The sequence below is a fragment of the Echiichthys vipera genome (genome assembly GCF_963691815.1).
Source record: "Echiichthys vipera genome assembly, chromosome: 9".
Taxonomy (NCBI): Eukaryota; Metazoa; Chordata; class Actinopteri; order Perciformes; family Trachinidae; genus Echiichthys; species Echiichthys vipera.
In genome coordinates, this window is record NC_139834.1 from 19376369 (window position 1) to 19393608 (window position 17240).

General features: G+C 44.0%; 1 protein-coding gene across 1 annotated transcript in view; it reads left to right on the forward strand.

The window, feature by feature from the left end:
- rerea (arginine-glutamic acid dipeptide (RE) repeats a) overlaps positions 1 to 17240 on the forward strand; it is a 96896-nt gene that overhangs the window by 5507 nt on the left and 74149 nt on the right. Inside the window, exon 2 of the mRNA XM_083920781.1 lies at positions 12494 to 12989. Within this exon, the coding sequence (XP_083776907.1) occupies positions 12638 to 12989 (352 nt within the window). The 5' untranslated portion in view covers positions 12494 to 12637. The remainder of the gene's footprint in view (positions 1 to 12493; positions 12990 to 17240) is intronic.

Sequence of the window (17240 nt, forward strand, 5' to 3'; positions counted from 1 at the left end):
ACATGTTATTTTGCCATTTATATTATTAATTTAGTGTGTGAGATACAGCCTTACTATGCCTTTGATTATTATATTAGTTTTAAAGATAGCTATATGTGTTTTAAAGATCTTGACTTCTCTTGTATTGAGACATAATGTTTCAGGAAATAATACATCTAAGAATCAATTTTTCCCTCACCCTTACATATGAACAGCTTATCCCCCCCCCCTCCCTCCCCTCAGTATATTGGATATCAGTAACCTGTGTCCATTAAGTGCATGTGTTATGATGAGTGGGCTGTCAGAGTCTATACTTCAGTATCCACCCTACACCTCTGCATCCTCAGCAGTGGTAGCAGAAAATCGAGTGACAGCAGCAGGGAAGCATTCACGCTGCGCATTCATATCCTATTTTAGCGAGTAAACATTTAATGTGTTTAAATGTATCACAGCCTTATTTATGCATAGAATCTGCTGTTAAGTCTGAATTATACATTAGCCAATGAATAATGCATCAGTGCCATTCCTTAATGATTACTTGCCAGGCAGCGAATGGTAATATTTGCTGATAAATTTACCCATTGATCTTGCTTGTGTTTAACCAGGCTTGTAGAGATGATGTTTGCTCCATTTTGTGTTTAGGGTTTTTTTTTGTCAAGGGTGTAATCAAAAACAAGATAATTGTCTTTTATTTTTTTTTCAAACAAGATGTCTTTTAAAAATGACAAATGAGCCCCAAGGAACGAAGGCAAAATGGATACAATCTGAATTCTCTGAGCACATATTGCGTAGTGCTTGTAATTCTCAATTTGCCCATTTTCTCTCACATGTTAGGAAGGTTTGGTGTGTTTACATACCACTCTCTTCATGGCTGCTCTTTGGATGAGTTATTTATCCTTAGACCTCGACAGATCAATGTCCAATTACAGTTTTGTCTTTGTTGGCTAGGAGCCCTTACACGACAGAGTATGTTTGTTTGAAGTACAGGGTCTAGACAATGTCTGGTGAGTTGGTAATTTAGCCCATACTTGGTAAAGGTCTGTTGATACCGCGTCTTTGTTCGCACTGGTCTGAAGAGCCGTACCAAGCCAGATTATTGGCACATTATCTGTGTAATGCTGTGAGTGTAGCATTGCCTAAGCTTTGAAGCAGAGCCCGTTACTGTGCAGATATATTGCTTTTCCACACAATGAGAAAATATTGACTTGTTGTCACTCAGTCATTTGATTAGTTGTGTGGGTGATTCTGCTTTTCATTTGTCACCCTGGCAACGTAAATGGGGGGGGGGGGAAACACAGCAACAGCCTCTTTCTATCCAGTAATGAAGCATTGGAGCGTTGCAGACTATCACATCTGGAAAACCTCTCTCTAAGCAGGAATGAATGTCTTTATCACTCACATTGTATCATTGGCACTTGTCAGCTCAGCTACTATCCGCAAAAAGCCAACATTTGACAGCTTTTCTCACTGCAGAATGTGCAGCTGCGTGGGAGGGATGTACTCCAACAATTCCACTTTGATTTTACAGCTTAGTTGAGTGAGATTTATCTGTATATTTACAGTGTTGGCGAGTTACTCCATTTTTCTTTTGTCTGTAAGAAGAGCAGCTTAAAGCGGTTTCAGTGCTCTGTGTGAGACAGGTCATGATGAGAGCACCTTACATTTAACCCAACAGGATTCACTAGTGGCCTTGTTCTTCCAAAAATAATGAGGGAGACAGTAAGGGCTGCCCCGGGCTGCATGTACGGAGATGATCTCTCTGAACCGGCTAATCATTACTGTTTTTTATGCTAAAAAAGACAGGCTAATGCTTTTCTGGATGTGTGTCAGTGCTCTTAGTTAACTAGCTTTAATTCACAGAATAATCTTATGGTCTTGATTGTCAAGCTGAGTCGAGGCACTCAGTGAGAGGCTTGTGCTCCGGTGGGGGTTGGTGGTGGTGTAATTGTTTTTGCTGGCGGTGATTCTCTCTAGAAGGGATGACTGAACAAGCCAGATATGTAAACTAGAAGAAACTGAAAAGCAATATGCTGATACCTTGTCTGTTTCCTCTTGATCAACCTTGCTTTTGAGATGAATTTTCTAAGCTCTGCCCGAACACTCTTGGATTCAGCTTGGCAGTAATGGCTGCCGTGTCTGCTCAATTAAGCATTTCAAACATGTAAATCATATGTGGAAAATGGAGATCTTGAGGAAATCATTAGCTGTGACGGAACGCCACAAAACAAAGAGAGGGAGAGTTAAAGACAACAGATGCTCAAAGGGTTTGATTCTGCTTATTGGAGCATGGCACTTATTTAGTGCAGCGGGGAATCTCAATGCGTTTATGGTTAGACAATGATGCCGTGTCTTGCCAATGACCTGCCAGTCATCTGTTCTCCAGAGGCATTCGCAATACTCATTTAATGTTTTTCTTGGGGTTTTTTTTGCATTCATCCAAACCTCACACTTCTTTGTTTTGCTCAAGCCTGGTGTCATTTTTTCAGAATCTGGTTGCTCGTTTGCCTGCACAAGAAGGCTTGTAATGTTTATCGGGCTGTTGCAGAGTAGACTTCCTACTCTTATGTTTCATAAATAACAAAGCCGCTCAGCCCTGCGCCAGGAAAAGAGGAAGGCTGCTGTGATAAAGAGAGCTGACTCTATTGCCCTGATAAAGATCAACTTAAGACCCACCAGGAAGTGGTCCAGTTTGCAAACACGTTTTTCGGGGTTAGTGTCTGAGTCAGCGTCGGGGCAAGACTGGACATCTGTCTCCTAGTGATCTATAACACCCACAATCCCTCCCACAGACTGTTGGCTTTGGCACTCAAGCGGTACACCGGTTGCTGTAGTACACCCATCCACCCACAACAGTGGCTTATCTTGCAAGCATAACAAACACCAGCCTAACAAAGAGGATAGAATGCAATAGGACGCACGGCAACAGGGGACCTTAAGAGCGCCTTGCCATCATAACTCCACTTCAAAATGGAGGCCTTTGTTCTAAGAATGTTGGAGAGGACATCATAGCAAGGTAGCAGCACATCTTTTCATCCCCAAACACGCACACTCCCACTCACTCAGTCCGCTGTCGGTGAAGGAGATCCTCTGCCTGATAGGGCTTCAGAGAAAGGTATTCCTCCGGGATTGTTGTTGAGGGATTTCTACAGTCCTTCCATGTGCTGATTAAAGGAACACTTGTAGATAATCCTTTTTAAAAATAGGGTCTTTATTGTGGCGGTGGTGGAGTGAGGCGCGAAGGACAGAAAGAAAGCCCCAGATTTAGATTTTTAAACGGTTATCACCTTGGTATGATCGGCAACTCGGCTAAGATAAATATTTAATGACAGGGTGGCGGAAATAGAGCTGTTACTGACTGCTGGTGAGAAATTGAGCTTCTATTTAGAGCCCATACTGTTCCATAAAGTCATGGCATTGGTAGACAGCCCAAGGTTATTAGTGTGGCATGAGAGTAGTGTGTGTTTGCGGTGTATCTGTGGGTTGCTGAGGAGTTCTCACTCTTTTCTTGCTGCAGTGATACGAAGGAGAGAAATGCACTCAGTTTGTTATTGAGCATTCACTCATGAATCCTTTATAGATTACGGGTGTGTGCGTATGTGAGAAAGAGCACTAATGCACGACAGCGATACTATTCAGGCGCTCTTCACTTGAACTATTTCCAAAAGCGAAACAGCTGTATGTTGTGCCCTTTACAACCTTAGTTTTGCTCTGTTTCATTTCACATGCTCCCTGCCCTCTGGGTTTTTGTTTGATGTCATTCATGTCATGCAAAATTGAAGCGAAGGCTTGCTTCAATGCTTGTTGCAATGAAGTTATCACAGTGTAAAGACAGATTTCCCTACATTGATTCTCCAAACCTTACTCTCTCACTTGAGCGAACCTTTATGTCAGCTTTGCTTTCAGATTTTTGGCTGGGGTTATGAAGCCTGTATTAGGACTTGAATGCGACTGCACAGTTCATTTAAACACTGATCTTGGCTCGGCTTGATTTCTCATGTTTACTCATTACATGATAGCTATGGCGAAAGCAATTACTTTTTGCTTTCAAGTACCTTGCTTTTGGTCACATTGCGGCTCTTATTCGTTTCACTGGAGCTCCCAGGGCCCCGTGGCTTCCAATCAGTCCAGTGAGTGGCGCGTACTAACATCTTGCCTCTTTGTGTAGGAAATAGGTGGGTAAACACAGCAGAAGTCCTTGAAGCACTTCCCATCCCTGCTATTGGATTACCAGCTGCCTTTCCTGGTCTCATCTGCTCAGATGAGTGCCAAGATCAATGGAGCTCTTAGTGCAAAGCTAATTCGATCAGGACTGGCTTTGCTACTACTGATCAGATTTTTTTTTTTTCGTGAAACAAAAACTTAATCAAGTCAAGCCCATGTCCAATAGCTCGTATTTTCAGTCGCTCCATCTCCCATAGACATCAATTAGGAGGCATTTCATATTCATTATTGAATTGTTGAGTTGGCCTGCTGAGAAGAGGTGTGGAGATGAAAGTAGTGAACTGCTGCGTAAAGTGATCCGGACAGTTTTTGCTGAGTGTAGAAAGAATGCCGCCTTTTCTCCAGCATTGCAACTGGCATCATAAATAAGCTAAGAGCATGTTTTTTTTTTCATGAGGTGTCTCCTGCTTTGACGGTGAGCAGAGAGAAATGGGTTGAAGTGCAAATTGACCCTCTTGTTCTGGAAAGTGAAAAGCAGACTCTTCGGCACCACCTTGTTCCCCATTAATGATTGTTTGATGCTAATGGGGGGGGGGGGGGGGTGTTATGAAACATAATTATTCATTGCAGCGTTTCCCCCTTGACTAGCCTTGTTCCCCCTCCCCTTGGGTTTGGTGAAGAAGATGCCATTGCTGTCAGTTGAGTACAGCAGGCAAAGTTGTCCCCTCAGCCCTTTTAAGGAGGGGGACAGGAAGGATCAGGGTGAAGGGCGCCATTTTCCCCAGTGATATATGAGGAGAGACAGCAATATATGTAAGGAGCTGCTGAAAGAAAGATAGAAGGTCAAGGCACATTACACTCCAGCCATTTATTGGCTGTGCACAAAGTCGGACCTGGACTGCAAATACAGTTGCTGAGCAGCAGCAGCAGTAGCAGCTATTTTTTTGTGTTTGTTTATATATGCATGTGTGTGCTGCTTATATATGTATGTCTGTAAGTATGCGTGTCAATGGCCCTACACATTTTAGATTGACGTGTGTATACACTTAGATGAATGCTGTACTGTAGTAAATATTCTCTGAGTGGCTTTTTATAAGCTTGCAGATGCAGTGAGAAGCTATTTTAACAAGCCTGTAGCTTCACAAAGCTGTCCTCCTAGATTTCTGCGATGGCAGAAGCACTAGAGGCTGATTTCCTATGCATGAGCACAGCATATGGTGTGCTTAAACACAATGCAAGCATGGGATTAGTTAACAGTTGTGTCATATAACAATGTGGTAATTGAGTGCCATATGAATAGTTACTCCAGCTCTATATTAGATAGATAGATAGATATATTTCTCATCCTATTGTTATTTTTGCTAAATATTAAGAGATCAAATCATTAAGTGGATGTTTTTATATTTTAGAGGAGAGTGTTATTGGCATAGGCAGGCCTAAATTGTATCTGCATTGTCATTAATGGCCCAGTGATGAGAGGAGAAGTCGGTGAGACTGCCATGGTCAAAGCCTAACATTAACATTCCAAGAATATCTGAGGCTTATTCACAGCAACTCAACCGCAAAGCCAGCTGCGTTCACCTTCAGTTTAAAAAAAGACAAGAGGCCTACAGTCAGCCTGAGCCATGTTGTGTCGGGCAGTACTTTTAATGTCCCATTATTGTTGCACAGTGAAGGATACGATGTGTAAAACAAGGTATTGCAGTTAGGTGTTTTGATAGATGAAAAATCTGCAGCTTGTGTTTGCTTGAGGCATAGCACACTATCAGTCAGGGATCAAATCTCCATTTCACACATGAACAGGCAGAGTTAATCTGGGGATCACTACAGTACACTGCATAATATCTAGCATCTCACATTTTCCCAAAAACCTATTGTAGTCCCCCTGCTGCTAATGTTTTTGGAAAATAGTTACCTTTTGTAGCTGGTGTGTACTTTTAGGTGAAGACCTAAGCACTCGCTCGAGGTCCAGGTAGTAAACCATGCAGGTCTGACTCCTTCAGACTCTTTCAAATTAATTGTGTCTATTTGTAGCCCACCTGTGTGTTTGTGTGTGTGTGTGTGTGTGTGTGTGTGTGTGTGTGTGAGGCCTGTGTAAGAGGCCCAGTCCCAGCCACTGCATGTTTTATGAGCTGTCCTCAAAGGATATGGGAGCTCTGCGCTCAGATCCTGCTTGTTCCAGCAGTGTTTTCATCACTCCTGGCCACTTCCCCCTAGCTGTGTTTTTTTCTCTTTTAGATGAGGGAGAGGAAACGCATCCAGAATAAGGCAATATTTACAACACAGCCCCGTCTGTGGCCGTAGCTACTAGCCGCATGGAAACCCTACAGAGTCATGATTCATATGATTCTCCCCATGCGCACTGCAGAGGGTGCTTTCCCCTTTGCCTAGGATCACTGGCCTGCACGACTGAGATGGTGGATGACAAGGCTGAACGCTACACTGAATATTCCACTCTCCAAGTCACCTCCCCCGCCAACTGCTTTCTTAAGCCGTCTTTTCCTTGAACAAACACTTCTCTAACTGGAGAATGTTCACTGACGCTCTCTATTTACAGTGCTTACACATACACTCCAGAGTTATAGCTCTGGTTTCGAGACTGCTGAAATTAGCATGGAGAGTAACAAACAAAAGGGGATGTTATGCAAAGAAACCTTTTGTTGTATTTATTTTGTAACGACAGTCAATTGTGATGGTTGGTTGAGTGGCGGTTGGTAGTTAGAGGAGAGGCGTTTGCATATGAAATAATAGCTCTTCCTAATTAGAGGTAATACCATCCTGTGGTATCTTTAGGTGGAGGTGTTTTTTTGACTGGATCATTATAAGACGTTGAATGGAGGGATTGTCCCCCCGCTTCCTCCCCCAACCATCTGCTCGAGGATAGAGCAGAGTCTGTCACCACAAAGCTAAATAATTTAGGCGGAAAATGGTTTTGTGTACTGACCTAATGGCTTTGTTTTTGGGAGCTGTTCTTGACGACATCCTTCAGTGCCCCCGTCGGCCTGCACTGTCAGTCTGAAACCTCAGAGCTGTCTTATCTGTCAATCTGATCTATTCATGTTAGTTTTTCCTCCGTGTTGGCACGCCACTCTGTGTGGCATAGTGATTAGAGTAGCTGGAAGATGTAGGGCAGCCATATGAATACATTTCCTCTTCACCCACGCTCATTTAGACTACCAGTTGGAGTCAAAGTGACGGATAGGATCGTTAAGCTGATAGGCAGATCTCAGAGGAAGAGTGGGGATGTTTGATTGCAGAATATCATTGCAAGTGATGCATGATTGAGTGCTCAAATATTAAAATCTCAAGAGTCCTTTCATTCCAACAGATGATAAAAATCATTGTTGGTTTTTTTTTTTCTCTTTCCCAGTAATTCTTATTACTATTTGTACATCTGATTGAGAAAATGTCATGTAACCCCCCCCCCCCCCCACGCACTACAGCCCCACTCCATTTTATAGAGATAAATGTTTGAAGATCCATATAGGGTACAGATATTTTTTAAGGGCAAGTCGGGCTTGAATGTGTCCCCAGTGTGTATTTATAACTCTCCTGACCCCAGCTTTACCTTTGGGTAAATTCCCATTACAACAGCATAATTCACCAAAAAATTGAATTGTCAGTGCCTCTCCAGAGGTGAAAGACACTAAAAATCCTTTCAAATCAGGCACTTTATTCACACCGCAAAAAAAGAAAAAACCCACAGCCCACAGATCTACAGGGAAAACTCAATTAAGAGCCGCAGTCATGATAGCACTGTCTGCCTACACATACCTCACATTCTCCTGCTTGTCTTATCAATGACACATTGGGAGAGGTCCTTTACTGGCCTGCTCATGATTACATTTCTCAAGAGTGCCTCGTTTAGAGGAAAGGGGAAGGGTGACAATGGACAACCCTTGCATTTCCCTCAGGAGCTGTGTCTAAACATGATGCCTGGTGAGGCAGTCAGAGCTGCCGAAATGGCCTTCAGCTTTGCTCCAGCCAGACAAACGTGTCAGACTGAGAGGGTTTGTGTCTTGAAGTAGCTGATATTAGGCTGCGAAATGAAGTCCTGCTCACATACCCTGTAGATAATGGACATCTTGGGTTGTGGAGCGGCCCCCTCAGGGCCATTTGGAGCTCTCGCAGAGAGCACACAAACAGGGACTAGAGGAGGATTTAGCCTTCCTTTAGAGATGGAGTAGAGGCTTAGACCCTGTGGAGCACACAGTCTGATCCTCATGTCTGTGGTTGAAAGTATTTGTGGACTGTTGGAGAATATGTTTGACTAAGTGGGTATCAGTTTATATTACAGAAAGAAGGTAACCAATGCTAGCCCAGGGAGATTTCGTAAATTGTCTCAATGTTTTTTAGACAGAGATAGTTTATTGTTGCACACAATGTCATTGTGCATGAGAATCTGCAGCCAGCAGTGCTTCGCCTTTTACCACGGGAGTCTCTAGGCAGGTTTAAATGTTGATGTTGGAAAGCCCCAAGCTATCTTTTCTCGAGCATGGCTTTTACCTACTAAACTAACCCCGGATGCCGGCTAAAAATAGAGCCTTTGAGAGCACAGTAAGCAGAGAGAAAAAAAGATGTGGTTACTCATCAGTGGATTGAAAAACAAGTGGAGCAGACAAGTGTCTTTGCCCTGCCAATGTGAACTAAAACAGAAAGGGCCTCCGAGAATAAAGCGAGCCATGATTGCACCAGGTAAGACAAAGCAGGCGGCATGCAGAGACTGCAGAGAATCCCTTATGAAGTGGCCTACCCCTTGCCTCCAGTTGAGCCTTTCACTGTGCTGTTGTTTCTAGGGGGCTTGGATGGCAGCTTAGATTAGATCGCACTGGGTAATGGATTGGAGCTGACGAAAACCTGCTGCTGCTCAACATCACCACAGCAAGGATCTGTGCACTGCTGAGGATCTGGCTGGTTTATTCAGATCAATTTGAGTTGCCCTCATTGTTAATAACCCTGTGTATATTCATGCTAACATTGTTCCCCTCTAATCTGTATTCATGTGAGTATTTCATTCAATCCCTTTGCAAAGCCGGCCCTAAATCCTTGCCAATCACATTTTTGCTACTTCATAATTCTCCAATTGAATATTCCATGAATGACTTTTTCAGTCTCTCTACCAAAACTGAGTGGATCACTGCACTGCATATATTGTTGTTATATTCTATTTTGCATTTAAATGTAGAAATGTCTCTATTATTTGTTCTTTAAAATGCTGTGTGAAATGTCCAGCCTACCCAAATTTATAATCCAAGATAATCAATTACGAAAAAATTTGGCAGGGTTTAAAAAAAAATAAACCCCACAGCTCTATAGGTACTCATGCGAAACATGATAATTTGGATGTTTATCCTGAGACAGGTTTTGATTAAAACTACAGAGATGAGCATGGATTTGGGTAAATGTGGGAGTGATCAGAATGAATAAAACATGGCTTTTTAAAAGGCTGTTGTGGAGACAGAGAGCGAGAGAGAGAGAGCGAGAGAGAGAGAGAGAGAGGAGGGGAGAAAAAAAAGCTGTGTTTAGTAACAGAAACCTGCTGTGTGGCCATTGTGGGGGATGATGTGTTAATCGAGCCACAAACTGTGTATTTCTTTCAGGCCAGAGGTCTCGTTTAAACAGCTTCGGAAAAGAGAAATGTATTTGAGCTGGGCCCCGCTGACTGCTAGCCCTTGACTCCATCGCAGTAATGTAAATGGTGGATTAGGTGACGTTGGCTGGGACCCCCTCAACCCCTCTGCAGCCACTGCCCCTCCTTCTCTTTTCCATTAAGACAGCTGGTATCTTTCAAAGGGTCCTGGCCCAGTGATTGATGTGTAATAGCTCCAAGCCTCACCTGCCCCCTCGCAGCGTTATTCATCGGCGCGGTGGCCAGTGCTGCATTCTACTAAGCACTTTGTTTCCTCGGTTGTGGGTGGAGAGCCTTCCTGCTCGCTTTCTCTCTCCGTCTCACTTTCTCTTTCTCTCCCCTGTCAGCCATCAATACATTATGACTTTTCATTGCCACATTGTTACCACTTCACTTCACACTGACTCACTCCTTTTTACTCACTCAATTTGTTCAATTTGAAATTGCTCTTTTATCCGCATCAAACTGCACCTACTGATAGCAGACACTTACACATATTGTTAATTGACTAGTAAAAGTACAAACACAAGTGAGACAAGCGCATGCCTGTATAAGGATTTCTCTTTAAAAAAAAAAAAAATACAATTATGTTAACGTCAGCAAGGTAATTGGACATACAGAGTTTGGAATGAGGCAGTTGTGTTAAGTGTATCCAGATGCAAACTAATAGTACCTAGATTGTAAAGATACTTATAGAGGCTTATAGCAGCCCACAACATCAAAGGAGAATGGGCCAACCCTCCATTTGCAACAGTTCAGGGTCCTCGTTGTTCTCGGTGGAAGAGGCTTATGTTACTGATTAGAGGAGAAGAGAGGTGCTTAGCTCATACACAGATTCTGGCAGCTCGCAGGATTAGAGCTGTGCTATCAAATGTTACCTTCATCAATGTTTTTATGTTCCTCACACCTCCAAGACATGCTGCTGGATATAGACACAGGAGGGGGCACAGTTTGTATTTTGGCACACCGACCAAGGCGTGGATCCGTAGTCCTCACACGCACATGCGCGTTAAAACTCTCCCGAGCCCTTGCTTCCTGTGAGTGCACTAATGTGTTCTTGTGTGTGTGTGTGCGTATATGATGGCAGCCCAGTGGTCGCCGTGGTAACTCATCATTAGGTGATTAATGGGGCTGTGACGAGGCTGTGGTTTAATCAGGCCCGGTGTTTGTGTTGAAGCCAACGACAAGAGCAGCTGCCCTGTCAGTTGGTGTCTGCTCACGAGATGACAGCACCCGCTGCTGAGGAGCGGCGTTGTCAAACGTGTGTGTGTGTGTGTGTGTGTGTGTGTGTGTGTGTGTGTGTGTGTGTGTGTGTGTGTGTGTGTGTGTGTGTGTGTGTGTGTGTGTGTGTGTGTGTGTGTGTGTGTGTGTGTGTGTGTGTGTGTGTGTGTGTGTGTGTGTGTGTGTGTGTGTGTGTGTGTGTGTGTGTGTGTGTGTGTGTGTGTGTGTGTGTGTGTGTGTCAAAATCCTCTACTTTCCTTCTATTCTTCACTTCACATTCTTTCTAGCCCCCTCAATAAATGCACGTCTACTTGCAGACATGCTATATACCTTTCACTCCAAGCTGCAAGCTGGGTCTGCTTTACCTGGTCCAATCTCTACCCCTCCTCCTTTTTCGCTCTCCTTCTCCCACCGTGCTATCACCACCATGGTAACGCGGGTGCTGATTGCCTGCTCCGATCCCTCTGGTGGCTGTAATAACTATTTCTGGTTAATTTGTTGCAGAGGGGGTGGAGGGGTAAACACTGGCAGTAAATGACAAGCCTCCTTTGTAGGCGCAGTGTGTAGGCGCAGTGTGTAGGGGCAGTGTAGTGCAGACAGTGCTGTTTCTGCTTTGCACACCTTGCTTTGGATTTCATTATGGCATAAGAAAGTGGGTTCCTTTTTAAGTGTACGACAGTAGCTGAAAATGGCAGGGGACCGGGCATGTCAAATGACTGGCTCTGCCTCTCTACTCTCCCTTTACTTACCCAGTGGATTGCTGTGTTCTTCCCTCCAGAGCTGTCACTTCACATTAACACAGTGGTGATTGTCAGCCAGGGCAGAGGGTGGGGCTGGAGTGCAGTCCAGTAAGCCAGAGTACCCACACATACACAGCCACACACACAGATGATCAAAATTGAGCCTGGTGTCATCACAGATGGTCTGCAGAGAAGCTAGCCAGTTAACGCGCTGTCTCTCTTGTGGCATTGCAAACGACAAGCAGAGTCTTGTGCCGAAAAAGCCCCTCGACACATTATCTCTGAGGAACTGTATTGGCTGCCAGCCTCATCCTGAATGCAGCACTACCTCTTTAGGCTTATTCAGTTACGACTTCCCTTAAGCTGATTGTGTTACAAATACTGTGCATGCAGCACTTGTTACTCTACTTTTCTCACTCTTTTTTTCCCAACGCACCTTTAATAACTCTAACTGTTTTACTGCCTCTCTGAAAGAATGGAAATCAGTCTGAGCTGTAAGCTTCGAAGTTCTGTTCTTTGATAAAGCTACTCAGTGCTCTCCAGAGTATACATGGTTGTGGAGGGGAGCGCCAACAATTACTGTGATGTTGAGAAGAGTCGGCACAGCTGCCTGATCTCTAGGAACTAATCATGTATTTTTCAGCCACAAAAAAATCTCCTCCAGCACAAAACCATTTTACTTAGAAAATGAAGCTTTGTTACTGTAAGGATAATGGTTATTGACATACAGTTTTGCTAACTATCCTTCTTTTCTTACCCACAGCTTTTCTGAAACACTGGGGTTGTTGGTGTGGCCAAATTTTCCCTGGATTTGACTGGTAAATTCAGAAGACTGAAGCCCAGGCTCACAGTCTACCTTTCACGGAGGCCCAGCCGTGAGAGGACTGAGGAAGGCACGTGGCGGATCATGACGGCCGACAAAGAGAAGGAGAGGGAGAAAGAACGGGACAGGGACAGAGACAGGGACCGGGACAAGAGAGAGGCCGGTAAGTCCCGCCGGCAGGACGGGGAGAGCGAGAGCTCCAGGCCCCGACGCAGCTGTACACTAGAGGGCGGGGCCAAGAACTATGCAGAGAGCGAACACAGCGAGGATGAGGACAACGACAATGGCAGCACAGGTGGAGGAAGCGGCACGGCCGAGGAGGCCGGCAAAAAGGGCAAGAAGAAGACCCCTAAGAAGAAGTCACGCTACGAGCGCACAGAGAATGGAGAAATCACGTCCTTCATCACAGAAGACGATGTTGTTTACAGACCCGGGGGTAAGTCTAAACTAAATATTGCTAATCTTATAGTGTCAGCGGGTCATCTGCACGGACACCACCTGCAGAAAACATTAGTCAATCTCCAATAATCAATTTTCTAGTTTATTGATAATTATAAGCCCACTGTCTTAACCTCGCATTCACTTTATCCCTTGTTGTTTTCAAAACGTTTTGTTTTTTGGAATTATGACACACATTATGAATCAGTGCTTCATTTCTTGCTTCTTGAAGAACAGTCATCTCACTGTTGCAATAAGATGCTGATGGATTGCAGATTCTCCAGAGTAGCAACTCTCTAACAGCAGAAGTACTCCCTCAGGCTAGAGGCCAATGCATCATACAATCAATTCCAAGTTGACCCACTCTGTGCTTTGTCTTGGCCTAAGTCAATAAAGCAAAGTGGTGCTTCACTAGATGATGTGATAGTGACGACAGCCATGTTAATGATTTCATCCAAACACCATCTGACTCACTGAAAGTATGCTATCTCCTCTGGGGCCAAAAGGTACACTACTCTAGTTTCCTGGAGAGATGTTTGAACTGCGGTGCATTGTCTTTATTATGTCTGATGTGCCAGGCTAAAAAGAGAATCAACCTTTTCCGCAGCTGTAAACACAGCCTCCCTTTCACCTACTGTTTAGAAATTGGTTATATTAGAGGGGGGGATTGTCAACGCTTACTGTCGTAAAATAAGCCAGGCTAGCTAGTGCTACCTGCCTTGCAACTAAATCATTCCCACTGTGTCTTTTCGTTTATCTAGCAGCTAGCAAAAGGTCAAGTAGAGAGGGGATGGGGGCGTGGGGGTCCTTTGGTACTAAATAGGAAAATGTAGGAAATTTACAGCCAGGTTATTTTCTTCTCCAACTATCTACCCACACACACATCCACACAAACACTCCTTTTTTTCTTTTCACCAACCAAAGAGACAACTTCAAGTAAGTGCAGTGAAACAGCCAGACCCTGCACTTTCAGTCTAGCTGCGTAATCTTGTCGGCTAAATCATCTTTGCTCTGGTACCAGTGGAGGTCCTCAACCAAATAGTCACACTGAACCCAATTCTTGTCGCTCGCTCTTTATTTCTGTCGCTCTTAACTCTCTGCAATGGAATCCATTGAAGCATTTTTTTTTTCACCGCATTGCATGTTTAATAGAGAGAGCACCGGTGTTTTGTCTCATAGTTAACCATGCGGAGAGGGAGGAGTAGCAAGGGAGAGAGTGGGGATAAAAAAACGGAAGCAGTCAGTCACATCAATGAAACATTCAAAAGGCATATAAACAAAGTAGACCATCTCAGTGGATTAGCCCTGCCGAATATTTATATTTCCACATCCGAGCGCACAGCACAGCCAGTGTCTGGTGGATGGGGAATATTTATGTATCCTGTCTTCTCCTTCAATTAGTTTGACTAGAGTGGCCCAAGTGTCACAACCTGCTCCCACCACATAACCTGGAGCTGCTAGATTGGTCTAGATTAGAGATGAGCCAGGATAGGGTAGTGGGTGGCCCCAGCACCAGTACTCTAGGTTATAATTTACCTCCTATTGTCAACATAGAAGATCCTCCACCTCAGCAACCGACCTCCTGCTGTTTCCTCTGCTTATTGTTCAAGTGATAAACCCTGTATGTGTGTGCACAGTGCGTTTTTCCCTCCTCCTGCTTGGTCATTGGTAGCAGCCTTCTTGCAATCAGATTTGATGTGTGCAGCTTAGGCAGGCACAAAGCCTGCAATGGATTATGCTTTGCTAAATGTTAAATCCCTTTATAGCCGTCTAGTGACACACAATATGTAAAACTAACCACCCCTGGAGAGGGATTTGCACCGCCCCAGATGGAGGGGAGAGGGAAGACGTTGGTGATGGAAAGCAGTACAGAAAATAAAATACACAAGTAAATTGTGAACCAAAATACTGTCTTGATTGCTTTTGTCAAAGGGAGCTTTAGAAACACGGAGGCCCATGTCATCACATAAGAAATACCAGGTAAGCTAGCATTGAAGCCGTTTGCACAGTGCCAATCTCCAGCCACCGTCCCATCTTTCTGCTGAGCCTTTCTATCCCTTGAAGATGGGTTCAGGCGGCTTAGTACACATCGATTGGATAAGGAAGGGTGGAAGGAGAAGTGCAATCGGCCAATAGGTGGGCCTGCAGGTAACTGTAGCTCTGCTGCTGTTTTGTAAAGGATAGAAGAGTATGTGTGTGTGTGGTGGCCAGGGGACTCTGTCCCAGGCCATTGGTATGGTCTGCAGCCGGGGTGAACAGCCTGATGCACTGCAAAAGAGACATGCCAAATCGATCTGTGCCCCGTGGATGAGCTCTCGCCACTTCCCCAGGCCCGGCCAGACACCTCCAGAGCCTGTTCTCTACACTCGTCATCCCCCACCCCAGATTATAGATCCTCTCTCTGGAGATTATACACACTGCCATGGGGGGATCAATAGGAGACACCCTAGAAGCCCAGAGACACACAAAAAAACTTGTCAGTACACACACACACATACGTAGTACCCTGATAACCAGTATTTCTGCACACTCACAAGGGTACTTTTACACATACACTAACACATATACAAGGCATGCTTTTAACAGTCATGGACACGCTTCCTATCTCTGACAAGCACACTCCTGCAACACACACAGGCTCCGTCAAATACACACTAAGACACACACACAACTATTCACATCGCTCATCCCTTCTCTCCACTGCAGCAAAACTCTGCTTTGCGCTGCAGGCGACTGGCTGCCATAGCATTACTCCTTCCTTCCAAACTGACTGGCTGGCTGGTCTGTTTAAAATGGAGAGAGCTAATGGAAACCACCTGCCCCCCTCCACTCCTTCTGCCCATCTACCTCAGTTTATGTCACACAACATGGATGCCACAGCCAACAAACAATGTGTCAGGACGATATAGATTCAGTCATTTCTGCTAAGAAAGTGTTAGGTTTGTGTAGTGAGTGCGGTGTGTAATACAGAGAGATTGCAGGCTAGTCTGAGAAAAACACCTTGTGTGTATGAGTGTTGGGGGAGTTGTTGATGTGGACAGCTGGCGCTTCTTTCTGCAGCCACCACAGAACCTGTGCGTGTGTGCGTGTGCGTGTGTGTGTGCATGTGTGTGTGTGTGTGTGTGTGTCGCAGGAGTATGTCTAACATACACACTAGAGCCGGCTAACCAGCCCTCCCTCCTTTCTTTAAACACAGGACCAACTGTTGGCAGTCACACAAACCTGCCATGTTCTTTGTGTTTGCAAGGGCAGCTGTAATTTTGTTCATGTTGTATATAATCGTGATTACTGCTAATGATTGACATTTATTAAGAACATCAGGTCTTGACCAGATGTGGCGGATTAGAACACAATTTCTAAGTGACTTCAGTTAAACATTTTAAACTTAATACTACAAGTGTAAAATATGATTTCACTAAGGCTCTCTTACCAGGACTGTAAGTGTTCCCCTAGGATTTTTTCAGCAGCTGGGTGAAACGGTTTTGTTGTACATTGGTGGTGCGTGCTGCCCAAAAAAGAATGAAATTAAATCACTGCAAAACATTGATCGTATTTATTGACTTCAATTTATTCATAGGGGATGTTTGTAAAAGCACCACTTTCACCAAGAAGGGGTGACCTGAGAGTCATGAGATCAGTCTCATGTATGACCACTTCCTTCCTGACCTTGCATGGGAAATTTCATAGCTGTGTGAAGAAGTGTGCAGATTTTAAAGCCAAAGCACTGATTTACAGATATGAAAGTTTTTTTTGGAGCAAGTCTATAATGGCCGGTACTGTTACTGTTGAACTTAGAAATGTGTAATCTTAATTAGATTGTAGTGTATTTTTAGTAGTCTAAATGTGGGCAAAATGTGAGGTATTTCATCTACATTCATTTCAAACCACCATTCTGCTACAGCAATGGCTGACAGGATGGTTGTAAGAAAGTGTTACTTGAACCCATTATTACACACATATAGATATTCGGAGGCCAATTACAATAAAGAAAGAACATTGCTATTTGTGTCGACAAATAGCAATTTTAATGTCAAAATTTGAGAGCTTTACCACAAAATACCATACCTTTTTTAAAAAGTGATTTGGACTCTAATGTAATGTAGCATATCATAGAAGTCCACCATCAATCTAAATTTGCAGTGTCGATTATTTTTTTGTGCTAATTAAGTGTCTTTTTCAGATGGGTATTTGATTCAGAGTAAAGTAAATTATACTTCACAGGAACACAACACATCTGAATTCTGTTTTC